The 25515-nt window shown below is 51.4% G+C and overlaps 1 protein-coding gene across 4 annotated transcripts in view; it reads left to right on the top strand.

Annotated features, from left to right (window-relative positions):
- Positions 1–25515, top strand: part of LOC114064027 (astrotactin-2) — a 156710-nt gene that overhangs the window by 76074 nt on the left and 55121 nt on the right. For 3 of the 4 annotated variants that reach the window (XM_027896684.1, XM_027896682.1, XM_027896681.1), the window contains 2 exons: positions 879–1012; positions 2237–2385. In XM_027896684.1, coding sequence (XP_027752485.1) covers positions 879–1012; positions 2237–2385 — 283 coding nt within the window. Of the gene's footprint in view, positions 1–878; positions 1013–2236; positions 2386–4163; positions 4572–25515 lie in introns of those variants that run through there. The other variant, XM_027896683.1, reaches the window with a different exon arrangement.

The following is a 25515-nucleotide window of genomic DNA, read 5'->3' as shown; positions in this document are numbered from 1 at the left end:
AGGTTTAATTACAGGCAAAGTGTAGTGGGAGAAACCACCCTAAATCCATGATGTCTGAACTACAGCAGGGTGTGGAGTGAGGGATGTCCCATCCTGCAGTGTGGGGACTGACACCAAGTACCCCAAGCTCTGGGATGAGCACAGGGGAGACCTGAGTGGCTCTGGGAATTCAGACTCCAGCAATGAACAGCTGTTATTCCAGGGATCCATTGGCATCAATAGCAGCAGTCAAGGGGGCTCCTGTTCAGAGTGGGGACAGCCTCCAAATATTTAACAGTTGTGGTGGTTTTTTTTGTTCCAGATACTACTGTTTTGCTTGAGAGTCTTTCTTATGCAAGTGAATAAAGCAGCAGTTTGCTTGCAGGAGGGCAATTTGTATAAATAATAAACTTGAGAGAAGAATGGAAGTGGTCTGTGCTGTTGGGAATGTAGGAATTACTTTAGGGGAACAGAAACAGCTGGGCGGATGGACATGGGGAAGAGTGGAAGAGTTTCATTGTACAGCAGCAGGGTGCAGATACCATGTGTATGATGTCCATTCTCACAAAGGAACTTATATTTGCGCTCCTTCATGCTCTTCCACCACAGGAGATCCCCTCCATAGGACTGGGCAGAGACTCCTCATCCCCACTCCAAAAGCAGCACTCAGGGATGAACAGGAGTTAAAACAAAGGGAAGGAGTGTGCCCAGGGCCGTGTAGCAGGTCTATCACAGAGCTGGGGAGGACACACACCCTCCCCATCCCATACTTCCTGATCCCAGGGCTCTGCACACACACACACACACCCTGGTGATGCTCAGCCCTGTGCGGCTGAGCCACTGGCCAGATTTCGCTGAGTCCTCAGCACACGTGTTCACGCTTTTTGTTCTCATGTCAGGCCTTCAAGGGAGCCCTGATGAGCTCATACTGGTGCTCGGGGAAAGGCGATGTTATCGAAGACTGGTGCAGGTGTGACCTCAACGCCTTCGATGAGAACGGACTCCCGAACTGCAGCCCTCTCCCTCCGCCTATGTACGTATCGGTGCGAGCTCCTTTGGGCCACAGCCCCCCAGCAACAGCCCCTTTCCTGGGGGTTGTGACCCAGCACCAGCCCTTTTCCCACAAGCCAGGACCCCCTGGCATCACTCCTTCCCCACAGGCTCAACCCACGGGCACCTCCTTCTGCACCTTTGAGCCCGGGGGCCGCAGTGCAGCCCCCCTCGCTGTGTGACTGATGCCTTTAGGATATCCTGGCTCCGGCTGTGGCCCTGGAAGGTTTCCTTATAGATTTTCATCACCTGATTAGCAGGCCTTGTAGAATGGGATTTCAAATGCTGAAAGAAATGGAATTACAGTGCAATTAATTGTGGCTTGTCAGAGCAAGAGCAAATCAGGAGCAAACTGATGGGAAATTAGCTGAGAAAGCAGGAAGACTGGCTCCAGTGAGCCACAAGGAGCAGAACACCTTCTTAGTGAGCCAATATCCTCGGAGGGGATCCATTTCCCATCCCAAGTCCAACAAACACGCTGTATGTTTGGAGCCAGACTCCCCGTATCCCTGTACTTGTGCTGTCATTTACCCCGGTGCAAAGGGAGCGGACGCCTCTGCACTAGCACAGCCAGGAGCACAAGGATCCTCTGCCTTCATCCCAGCCCACATTGTTCCTGCTCTGGGCTGGAGCTCCTGCACAGCTGCCCTGCTCTGGCTCTCAATCACACCCGGCAGAGGTTTGCTTGTTTGCAGCTGGGTAAATTCACACCACACCTGCTCCTTCCTTCTCCTCCTTCCGCCCTCCCTCGCCTTTGCTGGCTGGTGATGCAGACCAGACCCACCCCTCCCATGGACTCAGCCCCGTTTGGTTTCCAGAAGCTGGATCCCCTCCTCTTTTGCTCCTGGGGTGTTGGTCCTTGGCTCCCCGTGGGCTGCTGAAGTTCAGCAGTTCTCCCAGATGATGAAGGCCCCTTTGGGTGGGATATTTGGGGTTGCATGGTTGTGGCTGCGTGAGCTTGGCTTTTCCAGGAGCAAGGGGAGGCAAGGGCACACACTACAGTAGGCTTAACCCAACTAGCTGGAGGTTCTTCCATGCTCACCTGCCCGCTCTGCTCTTGTGCCCTCTATCCCTGGGGGGGTTCTTTGTGCACATGCCTGTGTAGGAGTGTGAGCCCTGCCAGGGGTTGGGCTATTTTTAGGGGTGGGTTCCTCCCCAGAGAGAGAGCTGATGTCTTACTTGGTTTCTTTCCTGTCTCCTGCCCCAGCCTGCGGCTCTCCCCCAACGTGGAGCCCTCCAGCACCGTGGTCAGTCTGGAGTGGCTGGATGTGCAGCCTGCCATTGGGACAAAGGTGTCTGACTATGTCCTGCAGCACAAGAAGGTGGATGAGTACACGGACACAGACCTCTACACAGGTGGGTGTGGGGGCAAACTCCTCGTGGAGCAGAGGGTTAAAGGTGATGCCTCCTGTGCCCTGCCTGGCTGGGAGCTGCTGCTTTGGTGGAGAACAGTGCACAGAGCCAAGGTGTTACATGAGGTATCAATACCACTCCATTCAGGAGGGGTTTCTGGAGGCTTCTTCAGACAGAGGCATTTAAAGGGGAAGGGGAAATACAAAAATGCAGTGAGGCAGAAGGAAATAATTTGTCCTTTTTGGGCAGGAGAGTTGCGAGTTGGAGTTTCTGAAGTGGCTGTTTGATCTAATCAGTCTGAAATGCCTCAGGATTGTGGATGTGGGGAAAGGGAAGGTCATCTCTCCACAGCTTAAGGGCTTTACTGGGCTATTCCAGTGAGTACTGTATTGCATGCCCACCTTTGAAGGGACACTTTCAGTTGCCTTGCACACTTATCAAAGGAACTGAAAGCCTGCAGTATTTAGGGAGATCATTTAAACTGCACAAAACTTCTCCAGGGGATTATCTGAAACTTCTCTGGGTCGGAATTTAGTTCTCAGGCTTGTACTGAGCGCTCTGTGCCTTGCAAAGGCTTTGTCAGCAATTCAAGCCATGCTCCAGGAGCTGCTGGACAAGGCGTAGGGCTGTGAAGGATGGGGCTGGATTTGGGTGAGTCAGTGATGGATTTCAAAAAATAGGACTTGAGACCTTGAGTGATGGTAGTGCTGCATGGAAAGCCAGGCAGAACCTACTGCTTTTTGCCCGAGGATTTTGGATGTAGTTTGTTAAAGAAGCTCGTGGGACTTGTTGGGGGCAGCTGGTCTTGGAGCGGGGAGCCTCGCCGTGCTCCTGCAGACTTGCAGGGGCTCCCAGGGAATCCTGGCAAGATGTTTGGCTGTGTTTCCCTGTTGGGAAAGCAATCTTGGGAAGATGATTCAGAGAAAGATCAGGAATTGCACACAGGCAGTCCTTAGGTCGGGGTCAGCTTTCTCAGCTTGTGGTGGGGATTTTTCTTCTCCTCCTTAATGGAAGACCCTCTGAGCCAAGTGTTCAGCTGCCCTGAGCTGTCTCAGTACACGGCCACAGGGAAGCTTCCACCCTCTCTGTTCATCCCAGGCCCATCTCTTCTGCTTCTGCAGCATAGATGCCACCATATCCAAAAATTGTGTGCTATAAGAGCTGGCTTATTTCTGCTGTAGAGAGCCAGATCCCCACATCCTGGTGGCCCTGGCTGTTTGTGGAGACCCCTGTGAGAAGGAGCTCTGGTTTCTGGCTCATACAGGGCCTTTTTCCTACACCTTTCCAGCATCCACTTCCAGGGCTGCCCAGAGTGGCTATGGCCCCTCGGTTATGTTTTTTGTTTCCCAGCGTGGAAGAAGGCTTGTTCTTTATCTTAAAGGGGTACCCTCCAGTAATGGAGAAAGAAAACAAGCCACCAAAGGAGGGGCTTTGTTTTGGATGGTGATTCCAGATTGCTCACACATCAGTCAGGTGAGGCCAGACCAGGGAAATGAGGGGTTTCTCCTTTGAAGTGGCTGGATCTTTGCCTGGCAACCAGAGTAGGAAATACAGATTATTATTATTATTATTTTGCTTTTATGACTGCCATGTGTTTGACAGGCAATTGAATTCATTGTGGGGAGTTGCCCTCCCCTCTCCCTGCTCTGGGGGACTGTTTGGGACAGAATGACCCTAGAAACAATTAAAGAGAAAAGCCAATCCTAAATCTCTCCTTTTTTTTTTCTATGTTGTTTATAACCAAACAGCATTCCTGCCTTCATTCCTTTCTTACCCTACAGGCCTCTAATGCCAGATGACCTGATTCCTGCAAATACCTTGTGTAGGTTTGTTGACAGCTCTCAAAGGCTTCACCCAACCAAAAATCCTGCCCTGTTTGTCCCCTGGCCACCATCATCCACCCATCCTGCTGCACCACAACTCATCCCATCAGAGCAGCATGCACAAAAACAATAACTCAGCCCCAGAGGGGGAATATCTGGGAGGTGGCACATGGGATATGAAATTTGGATGGCTTTTGATGGATACTGGGCACATTGTCATTCCTCATCAGTCTCTCAGCTGCTGGCAGGGAGGAGCAGGTTGATCCCAGTCCTGGGAGGTTCATCACAGGTATTGGCAGAGTGTGGCAGCTCTGGGCTGGGGCATCCAGCAAGGCTGCTGCCGTTCATCCCTTGGATCTCTTGAGTTTAAATGAGTTATTTGTGCTTGCACAGTGGTTTTGTTTGCTGTATTGTATTTGTAGCCATTTCTTATTGGGATTCTTGTCACTGGCTGGGGCTAGAGCTGTCCCAACCGTGGCAAACTAGATGGTATCTGGCCCCTGCCTCACCTGCCTTCTGCCTTCCTCCTGCCCCACAAAAGCGTCCAGTCTCTCACCCACACAAAACTCCTTGACCTCCCCTTTGCTCTGCAACTGGAAGATGTAGCCTTTCCCTTGAACCAGAAAATATGGGCAGATTCAGGAGAGAGTTTTGAGGTTGATCTAACATGTCCCCCTCTGCTCCCTGCTGGGCTCCCCACAAGCGGGTGATGCTGCAGGCCGGGGCACAGGGAGCCAGGAACCTGCATGGCTCGGCTGCCCTTGACTGTAGGAGCTTTTTTAAGAGGCTTGTTACTGGTGCTTAGAAAAACACAGCCCTTGGCCCATCTGAGGCCGAGAGGAGGTGAACTTGTGTGCGAAACAAACCGCGCTTTCAACACCGGCGCGCGGGGAGGAGCGAGCGGGCCCCGCGCTCGGGAGCCAGCCGAGAGCGCGCAGGGCAATCGCATCCCAGAGCTGTTTATTAAAACCTGTGGAAATTGCTCATAACTCCATGTGTGCGACGGCTTTGTAGTCGAGTGATGCTCTTTGTTTGAACATGGGGCTCTCGAAGAGGGCGAGAGCGTGCTGTGGGGGGGGTGTGTGTGTGCACGCGCGGCCGAGCCCGCCAGCGCATGATGTCATGGACGAAGCAGGCGCTGCACTTGAGAGAGGGAGAGGGAGAAATGTGTTTTACAGGGTGAGGTACAAACTGAAATGGCTGTGAACATCTGGAACTGATATTAGGCTTGGAAAATGTTTTCTGTCACTCCAGCGCTCCTCTGGAGGAGGGTTTCTGAAGTTAAGAAGCTCTAAAGGGGATGGGGGGTGGCGGGGGGGAGGGATGGGGGGATAACATGATTGTGGTGCAAAGTGCTTTTTATGTCTCCATTCTCTAAGCCAGGCCGTGTGCCAGAGCAGGTATCACCATTGCTAGTTGTGGTGGCCCTGGCTTAAAAACTCCCCTGGAGCAGCGGAACCCCTCTGCCTGAACTGGTCCTGCATGGGGAGTGCAGCATCCTCCAGCTCATGCTGGGCAGGAGAGCAGAAGGATCCTTGTCCTTGTTTTAGGGTTGGGAGATGAGGAGCTTAGGTGGGAGGCCTTGTCTGAAAGCTGAAGGATGAAATCCTGGAGTGGGGACAGACCTGTGCCTGGTTTAACACCACCTGGGGCCCACTTGGGAGGTTGGACCCGCCTGGGACCTGCAGCAGGTTGGGGCTGCTGCTGTGAGTGAGCAAAATGCAAGGTTTAGAAATAAAAAAAAAAGCACTTTGAATGTGTTTGTATCACATTTGTAGGGATGGCTGGGGGAAGATGAGGGGCTGGGCTTTGACTGTGTGATGGACTGGGGTCCATGGGCTGGGCAGGGGGCTGAGTTGCTGCTGTGATGGTTTGTGGCTCTGGGAGCTCCTCGGTCCCTTTATGATGTTCTTTTCCTAGTGCAGTTTTATTCCCCTCCTGCCTCTCTGTTTGTTGCTGGGTCTCTGAAGACACATCTGGGGGGAATTTGGAGGGGGCTGCCATGTGCCTGCACAGTGGATGGTGAGGGGGTGGTTTGAGGGGTGATCCATCAGGGTATCTCAAAGCACTTTGGTGGTGCACTCTCTGAGGTAAGAACGGGCTCTCCTTTCTCTGCAGACAAAGGGGCAAAAATGAGACACAGAGGTAAAATGCCCATGCTGAGGTCACAAGAACTGGGCAGGGAATTAGCCTCAGCATGGGACAGTACTCACCTCTGAGAGCAGAAGGGGGTGCAGGTCCTGGATCCCCCCAGCTTTGTGCCCTGTCCTGTGCTCACTCCGCTGTCAGGACCCCCAGGCTGGCCACTGAACTACTTTGCACCTCCCTGTTGTTCCCCACCACCAAGGTGGGCAACCCTGTACCTGTGCACAGCACTGGCAGTAGCTCTGTCCTTGAGCATGAATCCACCCCCGCCTGCTTGTGCTCCAGCATCAAAGTGGGCAGAAGGGGGGAGGTGCAGAGAAACGAGGTGTCCCTTGCTGTCACCGTGGTTGAGGGTGACAGCAAGTGTGAACGAAGCATTACCACAATGCGCTGCTGGCTCTGTGCTGCTGGTGCAGGTCACAGAAGGACTGGGAGGCTCTCCCTCTCTCCCAGCCCTTCATCTTCTGTGGGCTCTCACACTGTGGTTTCCCCCCTTTTTTCTGTGGTACTTTACAGCTCAGTGTGTGCTGACAGCTGAGTCAGTGCAGTTGGGGACCTTGCAGGGTATTGGCTGAATAAACGATACAACAAACAGCTCACCTGCTTTTATCCAGCAGTTGGTGATGAGATGCCCTGTCCCAGTAGGGCAGGTGAGGTCTGAGCAGGGACTCTTAAAGTTTGTGACATCAAGGGATCCTGGCTGCTCCGGGTTCTTTTTGCAGTGGTCACATTCCGAAGAGGTAACCCTCATCCAGAACAGCTTGTAATCCTCAAAGAAAGGAGGAGAACAGAAACTCAGCCTGCTGAGTGAGCTTGTTGGAGACCTCAGAGCAGGAGAATGTGGAGTCTGGCAGCCTGCTCAGAGTCCTCTGGTGTACTGGGACCCTCGATATACAGGGCTGTGGTGTGGAGGAGAGCCAGCAGGTAACCTGGGAGGGTGTCTGGAGAACAGACTGGGCAGAGTGATGTGCAGGAGTGGAGAATACGGTTATATAAAACCTGTGCACATCACCATGCCAGCATTGCAGACTCCTCTGGAGCAGAGCTGCTCTGCAGAGGAGTCTTTGCATATGCATCATGTCTGTCTATAAAAGAAAGTGAAAGAGGTCAAACCAGAAGGCTGAGTGGTTTGTACACTTGCAAGTTGTGCTCGGAATTGAGGCTCAGGAGTATCTTATTTATATCTTCCCTCTGTGGTGTGGAGCACGGTTCTGACGTGTCTGGATGGCCAGGGCTGTATGGATATAGCTATGGCAACCATCACTTCCAGACACCCTCTTGTGTGTGCAAGCTGTGCTGCTACTGCTGTGTGAAAACCAGGGGTAGGCTGGAAGAGGAGAAGAGAACTATCCTGCCAGAGCAAATACTGTGCCTGTCAGTAAGGAGTCTGTGCAGTCCTCATACAACCAGGTTGCACTCCTATTACAAGCCTTAAAATCATCTTTATAGTCTTGTCTGCCAAAGAGGCTGGGTGCCAGAGTGAAGTAGCACAGCAGGAGGTGACACTGCCCTTAGTAAGGAGCATGAGGTCCAGTCATAACTGGGTAAATACATGAACATTGCCCCTGCCTCTTCTGCAACCAGCACATGGGTAAAGATGTTTTCAACACCCAGTGCCCGTCTTGAGTGCTGAATCCACTTGTTAGCAAAAGGAAAGATGATTCAAAAAGAAGCCTTTGAAGTGAAGGTCAAGTTTTTGGAAGCTGCTTCCTGGGATGTGTTGTGTAATAGCACCAAGCAAGTGCTTAATTTTGGCTATTACCCTCGCTGTGAAGCTCTGATTTCTCTCTCACTGGGACAGCTGTAGTTATTTCCACCTACCAGTGTCGTTTTTGTATCCTGGAAAGCAGAAGGGAGGTGGAGGGTTCTTAGCTCTCAATTAGGGTTGAGTCAGTTGCTGAAATATTTCATTAATTCACATTTCCATAGGGTTGTTCCAGGGTTTTTTTATTTTTATCTGCCCAGACACCTTTTGGCCAGGACTGGGCATTATCTTCACTTTCTCCCAAATCACTTTATAGGTGGAGACCTGGGACCGTCTGCCCTTTCCCTGCTGTCTGCAGAGGATGGAGCAGCCTGGCTGGTGCCACAAGTGTGTCATGCACTTCAGGAGCACCGTGTTTGCCAAGGGCTTTGTGCTGTCTGCTCAGAGCTGCCTCTCCCTCAAGGCTAAGGACAGCTGTAGATGCTCCCTTCTAGCTAAGAAGGCTCTGAACTTCTTTACATGGCAGTTAATGAGGCCAGTCATGGAGGTTTTTTTTGCTGGTCTGTAATTTTATCCTCTAGGATTAAATTTCTCCTGATCTGGAAAAGTCAAGGCCACAAATCCATCTTGTCAGAAAGCATCAAAAGCCAAGGCTGCTAACACAGCCAGATGGATCACGGCATGTGAGTGCAGAGCAGTGGAACTTTTTCATAGGAGCCTTTATTGACTAGACAGGCTTTTCTAATCAATACATTGTGGCTGGAATTTGGAGGGAAGCTCAGCCTGTGTTTGCAAAGCTGGTGCTTGGCAGGGCAGCCCTGAGCTATGTGGAAAATACAGGCTGTGGGGCATCTGTGGATGCAACACAACCCTGCTCTTGGAGGAAATTTGGGCATTCTCACTGAGCAAACTATGTGGGTCTTCCCTTTGGATGGGCTCTGAATGACGCCCAGACTTGGGATTCCCTGCCAGGGTAGGATCTTCCTGGAGATTCTGCATGTTCCTCTCATTCTAGCCAAGGCCTGGGATGATGTCCTGAATGGGATGGGGAATCTGCTTTCCAGTCCTCTGGCTGCTGTTGAGGTTTCCCGTGTATTCAGCTTTGTCAGGTGGTTGAAATGCAATCCAAAAGGTTAGACAGAGTCCCTGCATGCTTCTCTGGAAGGAAACAGGGATAGAAAAGGGTTCCAAGGAGGCACAAAGACTGCCTTGGGACAGGTATTCTGTGGTTAAAACCTCTCAACCCTGGCATAGGAGGTGCTTTGGGGATGTTGCTGTGATCCTGTCAGGTGTATACTCTGCCCTGCCAGCATCAAATCTGCTCCAGCCCTCACCCTTCCTCAGGCACCTCCACGTTCAGTGGCACATGGTGGTACCAGCCCTCCACCTCTGCATCTCCCAGGCTGAGCTGGGTACACTGTGTGTCCTGAGAACCACCATTCCCTGCTCTTTGAACTGATAGGGGCTCCTCTTGTTGGGCAGTGGCTCAAGGTGGGGCCTCTCATCTGTTCCCCATGTTGCTCTGGTGTTAGGGGAGCTCAGTAAAAATGGAAATGGATTAAACCTGGAGTCAGGGGATTTGCCAATTAAAATAGCTGCTCCTTCTGCAGTTTCATATGATCCAACAGAGACCCTCCCCATCTCCCCTGTGACCCCTTCCCAGTTTGTTCAGCTTGCCAGGGATTGAGATCTGGCTCTTTGGAGCGAGGGGGCAGCTGGGTCTAGGTTACATTTCGTGCTGTTTAGATAGGATAAACCTTTCCTCCCTGTAATTGGGTGATTGGACTTGTGAGCTTTCCCAGATATTAATCTGCAGACCCTAGAGGGGGTCAGATTAGGTTATGGAGACATAATAGGAAATACTGCTCTGGCTAGTTTGGGTTATGGGGGATAGGGTGGATATTCTGCAGCATTCCCCTGCTGGGTTCCTGCTGATCAGACCTATGTGGTGGGGTCAAGGAACGGTCTTCTCTCGGCATCAGGTTGACTTTGTCTTTGCTGGGAGTGACTGTCTCTGAACTCTTGCCACCCCTGTAATCCTGCTTTTCCAGAGAACAGAACTGTGACCTCTCCTTTGCTGGAGGGAGGGGTAGGTGGTGCTGACCTGCTGCTGGGGCTTGTTCTCAGAGGAGAGGACATCCTTTTCTTTCACATGGGTGTCACATCTCCAGGATCCTTAGGATAGAAAAGCCTTCATATGCTGAATTATTGGTGTTTGGACCTAGTAAGATCTTTGTCCTTGCTCACCTGTGTGGTGCCAGTTGTGGGGATGGGGTTGATGCATCCCAGAGGGGATCATTTAGAGCAGTGAGCATTGAGTCTGCCATCTGCCCCGTGTGAGAGATGTCTTTGAGGAAGGATGTCACGTTGATCTAGTCAGAACCAGTGAGATGAGCTTGTCCCTGTGTCCAAATGAGTGTTTGGGAGCTGGACTGGTGGGGATCTTGCACTGAAGCAGCACCCTGAGGTGTGCTGGAGAAGGGAGTCCCAGCAAGTTTGTGCTACAAACTTGTGTTTGCTGTGTGGGTTAATATCTCCTCCCGTTCCTGTGGGCTGTGTCTGGGAGCAGCTCTGCAGTGCTTCTGGACACGAGTTCTGCTGATACAAGTCTGGCTCCAGGCACAGGTCTGAACACTCCTTCCAGCTCTCGTTTCTTTTTATTAACAGCGAGATGACAGATAGGGGATGGTCATTAATTTAATAAAGGATGTTTCTGATCACGACTACAGAAGCAAGATCCTGAGGTTTTCCACAGTGGTCTGATGACTCACCCTGATGAAATAGGGTGATGCTGGGATAGGAAATACCTCACTGGAGCTCAGAGCATGGCAATGGCCCTTCCTGAAGAGCAACCAGGCTCCTACAGTCATTCTGCCATCCTTGGCTGGGCTGTCCGTGGGACTGACCTCCCCAGTATGATGATTACCCACACTGAGAGGAGATGGATTTCAACTCCAGAGAGATCAATGCACCCAGTGGGTCAATTTGCTGGCTTTAATGAGGCTCACTCCCTGTTTCCCTGGTGCCAGCCCTGGACCCCTGCTTGGGGTGACAGTGGAGTCAGGGGACATTGAGGTGTGGCTGTGATACCACTGTCCCCATCACCCCCTGTGTGTGCATGTTCGGGATGGCAGGTAGCAGCAGCTTGACTGTGCTGTGAGAGGACAACTTGTACAATATAACTGATAATACTTGGCTCTGCTTTATCCTGTGCTGTCATCTGTGGAAATCAATAAATCTCACCAACTCCATTGTGTGGACTGGGAAATTGAGGCGTTCAGTGGTAAAAATTGCATGTGGACTCTAAATCCAGAAGAGCCAGTTAAGAGCAAGGGGCCTAAATCCGTGTACAGTTAACATTTACTGTGCTGGCTGCTCTCAAGCCTCTGAAGTTCACACTTGGCTGCAGACTATTTTCAAATCTCTTTCACCAGTTCCTCTGGAAAACCTTGGGGTTGCCGTGGTAGGCGGAGAGTGTCAAACACAGGTGGGTGTCCCTGTCCTGCTGGGACACGGTGAGCAGGAGGCATTGGTACCCCCAGCATCAAAGAAACCATCGGGTCTGCCTCGTCCTGATGCCCCAACTCTCAGGGATGGGAGATGCTCACCCCATTGGGGTGCTCTGGAGTGTGCCAGACCCTCTGGAGACAACATGCAGTGGCTGCAGGGACTATTCCTTCTCAACATCCTGGCTTTACAAGGGGTCCTCCAACGGCTCTGCAGCTGATGGAGCTTCCTCCGCTGGATTCCCCCCAGGATGGTGGGATGGTGTCTGGAAGCACAGCCCCATCTTGGCACCCTGATTTCTGGGGATAAAGGTTTGATCATTGTCTCCTTATTTAAGCTAAGGAGTTTTCTTTAAAATCTCCCAGACCTTTCCCAGTCCTCAAGGATGAGCTCAGAGAAGCTGCCTAAAATTGGGTGCTGGGGCCCTCAGACCTCAAGAGAGGCTGCGTGTTCCCTTCCCAGGGAAGCTTTTGGGAGGACTTTTGGCCCCTGCTCTGCCTGGCCCCAGCTCCCAGCCTTCCTTCTCCCTCCTGGCCCCAGAGCGGGCGGCTGCGGAGAGACGTTGCCAGAGCTCGCTGGGAGCGGGGCTGGAGAAGGGAGCGTGTGAGCCAGAGAGATGGCCTGTGATGGGGGAACATTGGAAAGCTGGGAGGAGGTGGGTGGCTGGACAGGCTTTCCTCGCTCTCTCCAGCTGTGCAGGAGGGTCGGCTGCTCGGCATCTGCCTGGATCCTCCAGCCACGAACAGCTGGCGCATCCATGGGAACACGCCGAGCTGCGGCACGGCCGGGTCAGCCAGCAACCTTCAGCTCCCAGCTGGGGGGCTAATCCTGCACCCTGGGTGCTGCAGGGAGGGTCCTCTCCCCCAGGGTGACCCCTGCCCTCCTCTCTGCACAGACAGTGGTGGGCACAGGATGTGGTGGACACCAAAACCAGGCCTCGGGGTTGGGAAATTCCGTCTCCCCTGTGCTTATCCACCGACCTCCTCGAGCACGTTTATCTGCTCATATAGCCATAAAACAATCCAGATCTGTCCATAATCCTGTTAGAGCCTTTGACTCTTGCTCCTGTGACTCCTGGCAGCTCTAATTACGGATACTCATGCTGGTGATTAATGACTGGATTCATCTTCAGTGGCACCACTTTTTGCATGTGCAGCCTGATTTTTTCTCCCCCCCCACAGTGCAAAGGGGAAATAGTCCCTGTTAAAAAACAACAGCACAGAAATGTGGCACTGTTGGCATTCTGCCTTCACCTGGCCCTTCTGCATCCTGTCCATCCTTTCACTCATCTCCCCCTGGCCTTTCATCTCTGAGAGAACAGCCCTAATTGCTGCACACTCTAATTTTGCTGCACTGTATCCCATAAATCACTCGGACTCACGGAGCATTTCCCTGCTCCTTAACAAAAGGAGCAGGATTTTCTCCTCTGCTGCATGTTTTACAGATGACTAATTGCAACAAGGCACCTTTGAAGCAATGACTTCATCAATTGCTCATCCTGCAGACACATCGCTGGTTATGTATGCCTGATCAGAATCCTGCATTTATTAGGATTAATTTATTCTCCAATCATTTTTCATCTGCCACAAGGACGGGAAAGTTGAGTGATGTTACTTGCTCAGCTACGTAAGCACGATTTCTTGCCTCATTACTGAGCCTGAGATATTTTTGTTGCATGCTGAAACTTCTCCAAATGAAAATGAGTAATGTTAAGCCTCGGACAGAAGAGCTCCCAGAACACCAGAGAAATCAAGTTATTTCAGGGTGCCTACAAATTGGCTTTAGATCTTCATCATTTTCCTTCCTAATTTTGCCTTCCCCCCCATTTTTCATGGGGCACATTTCTTTGGGCTTTGTACAGAGGGGGACAGGGATGGGTAAGAGTATGTTTCTCCCAACTACAGACCATCCAAAATGGGGTTTCTTATTGTCCTATGGAGACACATTGAGGGAAAGCTGGGGGTGTTCAACCTGGAGAAGAGAAGGCTCCAGGGAGACCTTAGAGCCTCTTGCAGTCCCTGAAAGTGCTACAAGAGAGCTGGAGAGGGTCTTTAGACAAGGGCCTGGAGTGACAGCACAAGGGGGAATGGCTTCCCACTGCCAGAGGGCAGGGTTAGATGGGATATTAGGAAGAAATTCTTTATGATGAGGGTGGTGAGGCCCTGGCACAGGTTGCCCAGAGAAGCTGTGGCCGCCCAGTCCTTGGAAGTGTTCAAGGCCGGCTTGGAGCAACCTGGCCTAGTGGAAGGTGTCCCTGCCCATGGCAAAGAAATTTGAACTTGATGAGTTTCAAGGTCTCTTCCATCCCAAACCATTCCATGGTAGGTTAGTAAATGCTTACAAGGCTGCAGGAAATATTCTGGGTGTGTGGCTGAGCAGGAGGGGTGTGGAAGAGCTGGTGATATGAAAAAAGATGTGGTGAACACAGGCTGAGCATCTCCAGGGAGGAGGAACTGTAACTGGTGGGGACAGAGACCAGTAAACACGGGCAAATTCACACTTTTCTTAAAGGCTGTGGTCAAAGTTTTGTGGGAGTAGTGGCTGATAACAACTGCCAGAAGCCCTTGACTCAGCTGCTAACCTCCCACCTCCAGAAAGGCTCCTCTTTTGGGAAGGAAGGAGCTTGTTTACATCCAGGCAGGAATTTTGCCTCTGCTACTTCCAGTCTGGTGTTCATCTACCCTTAACTCACTGCTGACCCCAGCAAGTGTCTGGGGGCTGGATTTAGCAGAATAACTTAAGGACCAAATGGGGTCACTTTGAACCAGAATCTGGGGCTAAGAGTAGTTTGGGGCAGCTGTGGCAATGCTGGAGAGTCTCACCTGGGTGTTGTGCAGTGCTGGGATGAGGAAGTGCAGGAGAGAGGATGCAGGAGCAGTGGGGGTGGATGGTTTCCTTCTGTTGTGAAGGAGTGCACCAAGGCACCAAGAGGCTGGGAAAGTGCTTGTGCAGCACTGAGGAGCTCAGATTTGGAAAGAGACCAGAGAAAAGTAGGTGACTGCGTTGGAGAGGTTGGAGAGAGGGCAACTCTGGACCCAGGAGACATATCAAAGCCTAGGGCTGTACAGAGATATGCTTATTTTATTTTGCTACAGCAAACTGGCAAGATATCAGCTGTTTTGATGGCAGATCTGCTGTCCTGTGGGATGTCCAGCCTTGGTTCATGCCCTGTATAATGGGACTGACTATAGATCCCTGGTCCCTGGCTGGCACCAAGCCCTGCAACCCTGCTCTCCCTCTGGCCTCATGATTGGGTTGGCATGGACAAAAAGGGGTCAGGGTGGACGAAGAGGGGCTGTTGGCAAAAAAACCCCAACATGGCAAGAAGCAGAGGATGCTGGCAACTGTGGGTCTTTGCCTACAGAGGGGGCTCCTGCACTGCCCAAGGCCATCTGGGCTGGGAAGGCAGGAGAAGGGATGAAGCGGCTGCCAGCTGACCTTTCTCAAACAGTTCATGGGTTTCCAGAGCAGCCGAGGTGTCAGCGGTGTAGAGCAGTCACAGCTTCCCAGTCGCTGGAGGAGGAAGGCAGGGGGCACTCGAAAGGGGAGGAAAAGGCTCCATCCTGGAAGGGTGGAAACCTCCCAGCCCATTAACTGTTTCTCCGCAGAGAGCCATGGAAAGCAAACAAGGGGCTGCTTTTCTCCTGTGCCAGCTCGCCTGCTTCCATCCCTCCTCTCTTCTGCCCCTGCCTGCCTTTCCCTACTGTCTCTTGTAAAGGCAGGCCCTGGGATATTGAGGATTTAGGTGGGAAATCAGCTCTTCCCCACCAAGCTGAACAGCCCTGCATGGGAAAGCAAAGCCTCCGCACACGGAGCCCCGCCGTCCCCAGGGTTGTGTGCACAGCCCTCTGCTTTGACGAACTCTCTGCAATCAAACCTAATTAGTAGGCAGGGACCCACAGAAAAAAACCTCTTCCAGCCCTTTTTCAACTGGCTGGGTGCTCTGTGCTGTCAGATCTTACTGAAAGCGCGTTTGTCTCAAGCAAGGGAAGGGGCCAGGTTGTGCCGCAACAGCCTAAAAACTGAGACACTTTCCCTCACGGATGACAAAGCTCGGGAGTAAATTAGCAGGCAGAGTCTGTGAAAGGAAATGTTTCCTTAAACGTTTCCATAAAAGCTAATTGGCCTGTAAGAGCAGCATACCTGTGGGCCGCTGCCTCCCGGGGTTCAGGGCTCGGGGAATCTATTCCTGGCTCGACTAATAATTTTCAGTGTGACTTTGAGCAGGTCATTCCAGTTCTTTGTGCCTTGGTTTCCCTCTCTCTGAAGCGAGAAGAATACTCCCTTACAGAGCACTGATAAGGTTTAAGTACTAAAATTTTATTACTCCGTTGAAGATCCTTGGCAAAGGGATATTATGCAGATAGAAGGTTAATGATGATGATGGGGAGAGAATAAAAGAAGAAATTGCTGTTTTATTTTTATTTTGTTCTTTAAATGATGTTTAATAGCCAGCTTTCGATTGAGGAATAAAACCCAGTCCCCTGTGACCACCAAATTATCTTGCAAATGCTGTTCTTTGTGCTCTTAAAGCTTGCAGAGAGAATGAGGGGCCATACTCCTTTTCTCTCTTTTTAGGAGCAATCAGCAAAATGCAACAAAGATCAGCAAGAGATTTTCTTTTCTCAGTGAGGAAGCTTTTCTGGATTCATGGATAATTGAGAGAACTTCCCAAGAGGCCTCCACCCAGTCTCTGTTAGGGCCTGGTGGTCCCTGCTGGGGTGTAAATTCCACTGTATCAGGTATGGTGTGAATGGGGCAGCTCCTTGCCCAGGGCCTGAGCAGATGGAGGGACTTGCCCAAGGTCAGGTAGGAGGTCTGGCAGGGTAGGCAAGCAGGACTTTAGCCCTGCCAGAGGGAATTGAAGGCTGAACTGAGCCATTACCCCCGCAAATTAACCCCAGGCCTTTCCAGAAGAATTTCTGGGCAAGCACATCCCAGCACTGTGACGACCTGGAGAGCCGAGGCGCCTGTTCCAGGTGCAGAGCCTGTCAGTGTCCGCAGCACTTCTGGGGGCTGGCAGGGGTGCCCGCAGGGTGGGTGCCCACCAATCCCTCCCTGACCCCAAAACGCTGCCCAGGGCACCCTGCCCTGGCAGCACCAGTGGCCACCCCAGTTTGTCATCCTCCCCACAGCCACCGTGGGCTGTAAATGTCAACCACAGTGGAGCCCGGCGCAGTCTGCGGCCGGGCATCTGCTTATTTATTCCTTTCTTCATTTGTTTTTTTCACAAACACTGGCTGTGTCAAGAATGCCTTGTTCGTCACCCCAGACTATTACAAAACCTAAGGTCAAATTCATGGTATAATTGTGGCTGGGGGAAAGGACAGTAGAGACGTGTTGGCCCCCGGTGGGTGAAGTGTGGGGGCTGGAGGATGCTGTGTCCTCTTTTTCCACCGGTTGTGGGTGAGAGTTTCCCATCCTGGTGGCAATTTCCAGCCATGGAATGGAGACTGCATGTGTGAAGATGCACTCTTGGTGCCTGTGCTCTCTTTTTTCCTGCAGAGTTCTACTTTGAAGAAATATTTAGTGAGATGTGGTTTGTTAGGGGAGGTCATAGCTCTTGTTAGGCCAACTCATATACCTGGAAAAAAAAAAAACAGGGAAAAAAAAGACCACTTTTTGGACAAACAGTTCTCTGTTAGTCAGCAGCCAATCCCAAGCACCATTCCCCTACCCTCCTTGTGGTCCAGTGGCTTATTTGGGAGATATGAGACCTCTGCCTATTTTTCCTGTCTCCTCACCCCTGTTAATACCCCTCTGGTTGCCTACACAACCCAGCACCTGTCTTCTCATGGAGGGTTTTACTGGCAGAGTTCTGGTGCCTGTTCACCATCTGCCCATACCAGAAGCTGAGGACTTGGGAAAAAGAGAACTTGTGGCTTTGCACTGTCTCTTTTCTGGGGGAAGAATCCTACCCCAGAGCCTGTATTAGGATCATAGAATAGTTTGAGTTTGAAGGGACCTTTAAAAACCTTCCAGTACAATTCCCCTGCAGTGGGCAGGGACATCTTCGACTGGGTCAGGCCTCTCAGAGCTCCATCATTCAACCCTAAAGTGTTGGTTGATCGCTTTTTCTCTCTGCTATGGGCCTCTTGAATATCTCTGAGTTTCTTCCCAGCACTTTCAATTTAATTTCCTATACAACAAGCTTCTAGACAAGGATCTTTGCACTGTCCCCATCCCTTTAGCATGTTTTCTCAGAGCTTTCTTCCAAAACTTCCATGTGTACACATAGCTAGTTTTCTCCTCATCCCCATTCCTTCCTTCCTCATTCCTCCATCTCTGTCTGGATTCTCCTGGCTTTGTCTGGGAAGGATTCAGCTCTAGAGCAGGATCTGCACCAGGGAAGGGGCCATGCTCCCTTTAACCCTCCTACCTCTATAAATATATAGAGTCATGGTGAATTTGTTGAAGACATGAGTTGATTTGGGTTTTTTTTTACCATCTGTGTCTGTACAGAGCCCATGTGGGACTACGATGGTGACAGTATTTCACCATTATAGTGAGGAGACCCATAAGGATCATCGAGTCCAACTCCCTGAAGCAGGGGTTGCCTGCTCATTTGTATGCATATAAAATCTCTCCCAGCAAGACCCTGATCCCTCTTGGGACCTTGAGGTGCTGCTGCAAGATGAAAGGATCGATACCACCACCCAGCAAAAGGTCACATTGCATCAGTAAAACTCATCTTTGTAAAGTACAGGAGCTTGGTCTGTCTCTCCGTTTAAGAGCTAGGCTTCAGGTTGTTGCCAGATGAGCTGCTTGGGTGTTTGGTTTGTGTAGTGGATGATGGGGAAAGGCTGGAGGGAAGATCCCACAAGGTGTGGATTTGCCTCCCCTGCAGCCTCTCTGCCAGTGCTCCACTCTACTCAGTGCTTATTCATATCAGCAATAAGCCCAGCCCTTTTATGACCTTAAGTGATGTTTTAGGATTTCTTTTATTTGTGGACCTTGGCTTGGCCTTCTGTCACTATTTGTCTCTCCAAGGAAAGGATTCTGCTCTTTCAATTTCTGTGTCCAATTTGGAGGGGGGGGGATATTACCAGTCGGGGTCAGTAAATAGCTCATCTGACTTCATAACACTTAGCATTTAGACAGTGCTTTCCACTGCCAGAGCCCTCTGCAAACTCCCAGTAATCCTCCCTGCACCCCTTGAGTTAGGTAAGTATAACTAATCCCAAACAAATAGCTTCAGTGTGGAACTAATGTAGAGAATGCATAAGAGTAATTTAAGGTTTAAAAGAAAACTAGTGGGTAATCTCACTGCAAAATTAGAAAAAAAAAAAAAAAAGGGCAGAGAGAAGGAAAAAAGCCTCAGTTATTGGATGTGAAAGTTAAATCAGCCTGGAACACGTTGTTAATTTGCATTTCAAGTAGCCAGGAGAGGCTGTAGATATTACAACTACTTAGTGTAGGCTGTTTGGAGGTATGAAACACATCAAAGCTTCAGTAATATGTAAAATTATAAAATGTAAAATGCCCTCAGGTTTAGCCTTTTTGTGTATGTTGGACCTTACCACGTTTTTCACATAATTTTTTTTTAATCCTTCAAACAATACTGAATTCCATATTTTCTGTGTGTTTATGTCTAATAAACTGTAGACTTCCCATTTCTGGAAGTGTTCAAGGCCAGGTTGGATGGAGCTCTGAGTAACCTGGTCTAGTGGAAGGTGTTCCTGCCCATGGTAGGGGTTGGAATGAGATGATCTTAAAGGTCCCTTCCAACCCAAACCATGCTTCTTTTTTACTTAATCATATCCAAATTTCACCCTCCCCCTCTCTCTGATCTCTGATGACTGGGAACTCAAGAAGCCTTGCACACCCTCATTAGTAGCTTCATCAGTGTCTCTTGTAATCTGTGTGTCTTGGTTCCCATTTTCCCCAGTTCAGTTGAACAGTTGCATTTGGCACCAACAGAACTCTGTTCCATTGGAACATAATTGAATACAGAACTGTCTGTATTCCATTTGGGATAGATTTCTGAAAGGGCTCAAAATCAGATTTCCTTTGGAAGCTGAGTGTCTGATCTTGGTTCTAGATGATGACCTGCCTTCTTATGCATCCTTCCTCACGTGCAGGAAACCACATCTGAAGGGTTTTGTGAGGAATCATAGAACGGTTTGGGTTTGAAGGGACCTTAGAAATCATCTCATTCCAATCCCTGCCATGGTCAGGGACACCTTTCACCAGATCAGGTTGCTCAGAGCCCCAGCTGCAATAAGAGGCTGAGATTTCCAGTGTGATGGCTCAAAAGGCCACCTCCTGTCTGCTTTCCAGTGCCAGCCCTGGGTGCTAGACCAGACCCAGGACTCCAGCAGACCAAGTCTTCTGTGAAAATGCATTTGCTTGTACTATTATTTACTCCCCCAGGAAATCCTCTTGCAGACTGAGAGGCTCTGAGCTGGCAGTTTCCTTGCAGGTATCCTCTGAATGGGTCTTGCATGGACTTTAAAAGATGATCCCTGTGTAAAAACACTGTTTTGGATTTCTTGCACCCTGTGCTGTGTCAGATGTCCCATGATCCGTCGGGGTTCTGCAGAGGCACTTAGCTGCAGATGCTGTTGCAGGTGCAAAAACATCTGTTACTGCAGATGCAAACCCAAGGAGCTATAGAACATCATAAGGACCGTTTTGCAGCACTTTTTTTTTTCTTCTCCCAAGCATTGCCAGTCCCAACTGGGGCATCCCAGAAGTAGAGACTAAGTGTGAAACAAGCTGTGGTCCATGCCAGGCTAAACTATGTTAGCAGAGCTACAGAGGATACTCTCCATGGGCTTTTTCCCCTTACACTCGCATAAACCCACTGCCTCCTGCCCCAGGTATTTCCAAGCAATTGCAAATTTGCCTCTGACTTCTCTTCCCCTCCCTCCTCAGCCCTATGTTTTGAAGGGAGAGGAATGAACCATGTCTGAAGAGGACCAAGCATGACCATTTATTGCAGAGACCAGGTTCAGGAGAGGCTGGAGGGACCCCACCCCTCCCTCATGCCCCCCACCCTCCCCTCTGCCTGCTGTACCCCTCTGCTGCAAACTTCTTGAGAAGGAAGAATAATAAAGGTTTGGCAGGTCTAGTCACACAGTGTAAAATTGAATTAGTGGAGGTATGTGAGGAACATGCCTCGATTTCCATGGGGATGAGGAGATCTTTATCACCACCCCCCCAGGATTATCCCATGCAGCACAAAGCTGCTTTCCATGCTGGCGGGTGGGTATCCCCCCTGTGAGTCTTGCCGGGGTAAAATCAAGGTGATGCCTGAGTTGGGCTGGCCTTGCTGGGCTGGGAGATTAGCCAGAGTGTGGGAAAAGAAAGGGGAGAAGAAGCTGGGGTGAATGTCTGCAAAGGTACAACCTGGAGATTGGGGAGCAATAGGAGCTGGGAATCCCCAGCTGTTTTCTGCCCTCTCTCCTTTGACAAAGTTGGGCATCTTTTGATGCCCTTTGACAAACCTGTGGGGTTTGAGGAGATCCTGAGCTGTGGCCAGGGCAGGAGGAACTGTGTCTGGGACAGGCAATTGAGGAGATTAAATCCTAATCCCAAGAATAACAGTACTGCTTTCCCTGTCCACTGCTGATGAGCTTCACTTCCCCCGGCGTTCACTGACAGCCAGGAATATGTCCAGGACCCAACCTGTAGAGGTGTTAGCCCTGTGGCAGAGGCATTTTCATCTGTCTGTCCCAGAAAGGTCCCTGCAGCCCATCCTGGGCTTGTCCAGCCCAGCACACCCCTGTCAAACCTCAGGAAAGGGCTGAGCGCGGGTGGCAGCACCACAGGACAGACGTGGCGGTGCTAACGACAGGGGAGTGGTGGGAAAGCAGTCCCAGCTTTCTGGGCTGATGGGCTCCACGTTCTCTGCCCTGGACAGTGAAGCACAAAATGGAGAGGGAAAGAGAGAGGGAAGAGCCCTGTCTACACACCCGCCCCGGCGCAGACAAGCCAAGCCTGGGGCCAGGCGGCTGGGAGCGAGAGGCCTCTGTGCTTCCTCCCTCTCCACCCTGGAGGGACGTGGCTGGGTGGAGATCTGGCCAAAGCTCCCGTCCTCTCTCTCGCCAGCACAGCTGAACTGGGGCAACTGGTATCCAGCACTGGCGCAGCTCCGGCATCAGCAGCAGGGAGAAGTGTCGTGCATCCCTATAGTGCAAGGAAAAGTGCCTTGAGCGGGATGGCAGAGCATGTGGGATGGAGTGCTGCGGCTTTAGGGAGTGCAGGGCAGGGTTTAAAGCAGAATCCCACTGTGTCAGGTGGGGAATTGCCTTCTCAGTCCGTGGACAGCGTGGGAAACGGTGCAGGGCCAAGGGAAGGGGCTGCTCAGGGCACAGAGGCACCCAGAAAGAGAAGAGGGGACCCTGCAGCATCCCCCAGTCACTGCACACCCTGGGTGTCACAGGCTCCATCAGCACAGTCCCATGGGCTGCACACTGACAAACCTCGTCTTTATAATTTAGAAAAGGCTGTTTCTTTTAGGCGTGACCCTTCACCATCTTAAGTATCTTATTTTCAGAGACTTGGACATGATCTCTGTGGCTGGGACCCTTCTTGACTGAGCCTGGCCCCTTAGGGCCTCGTTCACACCTCTGTTGTTCCCTGAAATGGCAACCAAAGGCTTTGAACACTAATAACCCTACACTACTCTTTATAGGGCCTGTGTGCAAGGATCATGCAAAACCTGACATCCAGGCATTCTCCAAAATGGATGGGAGGTCTGCAAGGAGCATTTGGGAAGCTGCTGCAGCATTTCACCCATTGAGCTGCTTCAGCAAGACAGTTACAGTAACTCAGTTTGGCTGTGTGTTGGGGTGAGGCAGAGCAGCATTCTGTCCCACTCTCTGGTTTCTGTAGCGCTGTGGTTGCGTCAGCAGCAGGGCCAGGAGCAAAACCTATCATTGCCTTTGGGTACCACTGGCTGCTCCCACTCCCCATTCCAGGCAGCTGCCCCACAGCATTTCAGGACCCCTGTCTGATGCTGAAACACTGGCTCAGGTGGTGGAATGTTCAGTTCCCAGACCAGCAAAGGGTTAAAACCAACCCCATTTGCAGACACAGTCCTGCTGCCCAGGGGTGCTGAGCCCCTGGCTGCTGAGCCAGCCAGGATGGGGAGCATGGAGCTGTCTGGCCACAGTGCCAGCTCAAACCCTTGGCATTTGCCCACCATGTACCTTCCCTCATCCTCAGGCAGTGGAGCCCACAGCCCTTTTGCTCGTTTGGTTTTGTCCTGTAACCAGCTTGTTTATTGTTCTGAAAAGGTTAAACTGGTCAGGGGGAAAAAAAAAGGATAGATTTTTTTTTTTCTTCCCCTTTCTAATGAGAGTCTGGGGACCTTTTCCCTGCTGACGTCAGAGTCATATCCAATAGCCTTTGCAGTGAGGCCTGATTTGCAAAGGACACCCTGGGGAAAAGCAAAAATCTTGGTGAAACCTTTAAAAAGAAAAAAGCACCCTTTGAGACGATTTTCTGCTTCTTTTATGTCCTGATTTCACCTTCTAATTACTAATTCCTTACTCCTTTTTTTTATTATTTTTTTTTTTTTTTGTCTTTACCCCCAAGCCGAGGGAAGGCTGGAGGGGGGGGCGGGCGTTTGCAGCCCTCCCGTGCATGCACACACACTCCCTGCTCCCCATCTCTCCCTGAGCTTGCCTCTCCCCCCCCCCCCAGCTGCCATGCAAGGAGAAGCCAAGCCCGAGCAGCTGGGCTGCTCCGTCCTGCCTTGGCCGGGAAGCCGAGGGGGCCCCGTCTGGGTCGCTCTGCGCTCAGGCAGCCCCAGCCCTGCCATTCGCCCCGTGCTCCTTGCCTTGCCTTGCCTTGCTGTTCCCTGTCCTGCCTTGCCTTGCCTTGCAGGCAGGACAGTGGCATGCATCCCCAGGGACGTGTGGGATCGTTGCCTTCTCCCTCCCACCCGAGGCAGGTAGGCAGGAGCAGGCAGCTTCCAGGTGGAGCTGGAGAGCTCTGCCTGTGCTCCTGCCCATCCAGACTTTCCGAGCAAGAGTGGCATCTCCAACACTGCTCAGGCCCTGCAGGCCCCCTACCTCCCCACCCCAGAGCCCTGCCCTGTCCCTGCAGCAGGACCAGTGAGGGTGCAGGTTGCAGGATCATAGTTTTAGCTCACCAAGTACCACGCTGGGGAAAGGCGCCAGAACATCACAGCTGGATGTCCTGTGTCTGCGGTGAGGCTGTGGGAGATGCCCACGTGCTCGCTGGGCACTGATGGGGGTTCAGGGGGGAGCTCTGGGCCGGAGGTGGCATTTCTGAGATGCTGCTGTGGGCACTGTGGCTCCCTTGGAGCCACAGCCCATGGGTAACTGTGGCTGTGGTCAGGAATTTGACTCAGTGCTCTTAATTCCACCCTCACACAAGTGGTGACTTGTGATTCCACGTGCCTGGGCTGGCCTGGCACCCTACCCAGGGGCAAGGGACTCCTTGTGCACAGCAGAGTCATTCGATACCCTCTGGGCAGAGCTGGTTTAAGTAGAAATATTTTACATTCACCATTAAAAGTTAAGCTTCCTCTTCCCCCGCTGCCAGTGGTGCCCAGGGGTGGAGGATCCCTGCGGTTGAGAGATGGCCTTGGAGTGCTCATCTCCCCTTCTGCCTGAGCATTTGAGCCTGGGATGTGCAAGAACACTCAGGCCTCCCAGACATGATTCTGGTGGTTTTCTGGGTAATTGTTTGCTGGATTTGAGGATGCTCACAGGAAGATGTGTCCCATCTTCATTATAGCCGACCTCGGTGAGGGTTGCTGGGCTCAGAGGTTGGTTGGTTGGTTGCAGAATGCGGAGTAATCCTGGCAACAGGGTGAGGATACTTGAATACTTTCCTTTGTCCTGGGCACCAAGTTTGTTGAAGTGGCTGCATTTTGTGGGTGTGGAGGATACAACCACCCTGGGTTCCCACCTGCCAGAAGCAATGGGTGCTTCCTCAGAGGACAGGTCTCAGCAAAAAACCTGAAACTCTCTAGAGTACAAACTCTCTAGAAGTTTAATGCTGGGTCCAGACTTCATGGCCATTCTCTTCCTAAGGTGTTGAATCTTTCCCCATTTGAATACAACCCAACTTTGAGCAAGCTCAGCTCCTGATCTAGCTCTTAAGCCAAGCTTTGTGGATTCAATCTCTCCTTTCTCCTGCTTTGCTCTGGACGCATTTGAGCACTAAACTGCAGATCTGGGTCCAACAACCATACTTTTCTCATTCTCCCCAAAGCTTTTCCAATCTGGAGCAATGGAACCACTTGGGTTTTGTGAGTGGAGCCTGGTATAACTCCTTTACAGAATCACAGAATGGGTCAGGTTGGAAGGGTCCACAGTGGGTCCATCTGGTCCAACCTCTCTATTCAGGAAGGGTCATCCCAGAGCACGTGGCACAGGATTGCATCCAGATGATTCTGGAATGCCTCCAGTGAGGGAGACTCCACAACCTCAACCTTTACTCTTCTCAGGTGTGCAGGATCTGGGCACACCAGGGTGAATGGAGAAGTGTCTGGGTGTCTGCACAGGCACCAGCGTGTGCGAGAGTTGCACCTCACTGATGCAATTAGCAGGACTTGCTATGAACCTCTCTAATTACCATCTTATTGCTTCCTGAGTGCTGCCTGTGGCCATGCACTCAGCTGGCTGCAAGCATCACTGGTTGGACAAACCTCTTGTTCTGTCTGCCCCTCCTCCTTGTTTTCCCTTGTCTCCCTTTTTTTTTTTTTTTTCCTTCCTCCTCCCCTGCCCCACCATCAGTTTCTGCTGCTGCTTCTCACTGTTACCTTCAGCAAACTCCTCTCCATCCTACCCGAGCCAGTGCAAAAGCAGCTCTGGCCCTGTGGCCAAGTGTAGGCTTAGAGGCAGAGCACAGACACAGCTCCATTAAGCCAGGCTGAGCCTTACGGGAATCATTCCTGGCCAGGGCTTGAAAAACAAATATAGCACGTTGGTTTGCTTTGGCTGCGCCAGGAGGGTCACGCAGGGACGCAGG

The sequence above is a fragment of the Empidonax traillii genome, unplaced genomic scaffold, assembly GCF_003031625.1.
Source record: "Empidonax traillii isolate 1590-97213 ecotype Southwest subspecies unplaced genomic scaffold, ASM303162v1 scaffold510:size820377, whole genome shotgun sequence".
Classification (NCBI taxonomy): domain Eukaryota; kingdom Metazoa; phylum Chordata; class Aves; order Passeriformes; family Tyrannidae; genus Empidonax; species Empidonax traillii.
This window is presented reverse-complemented; position numbering and strand designations above follow the sequence as displayed.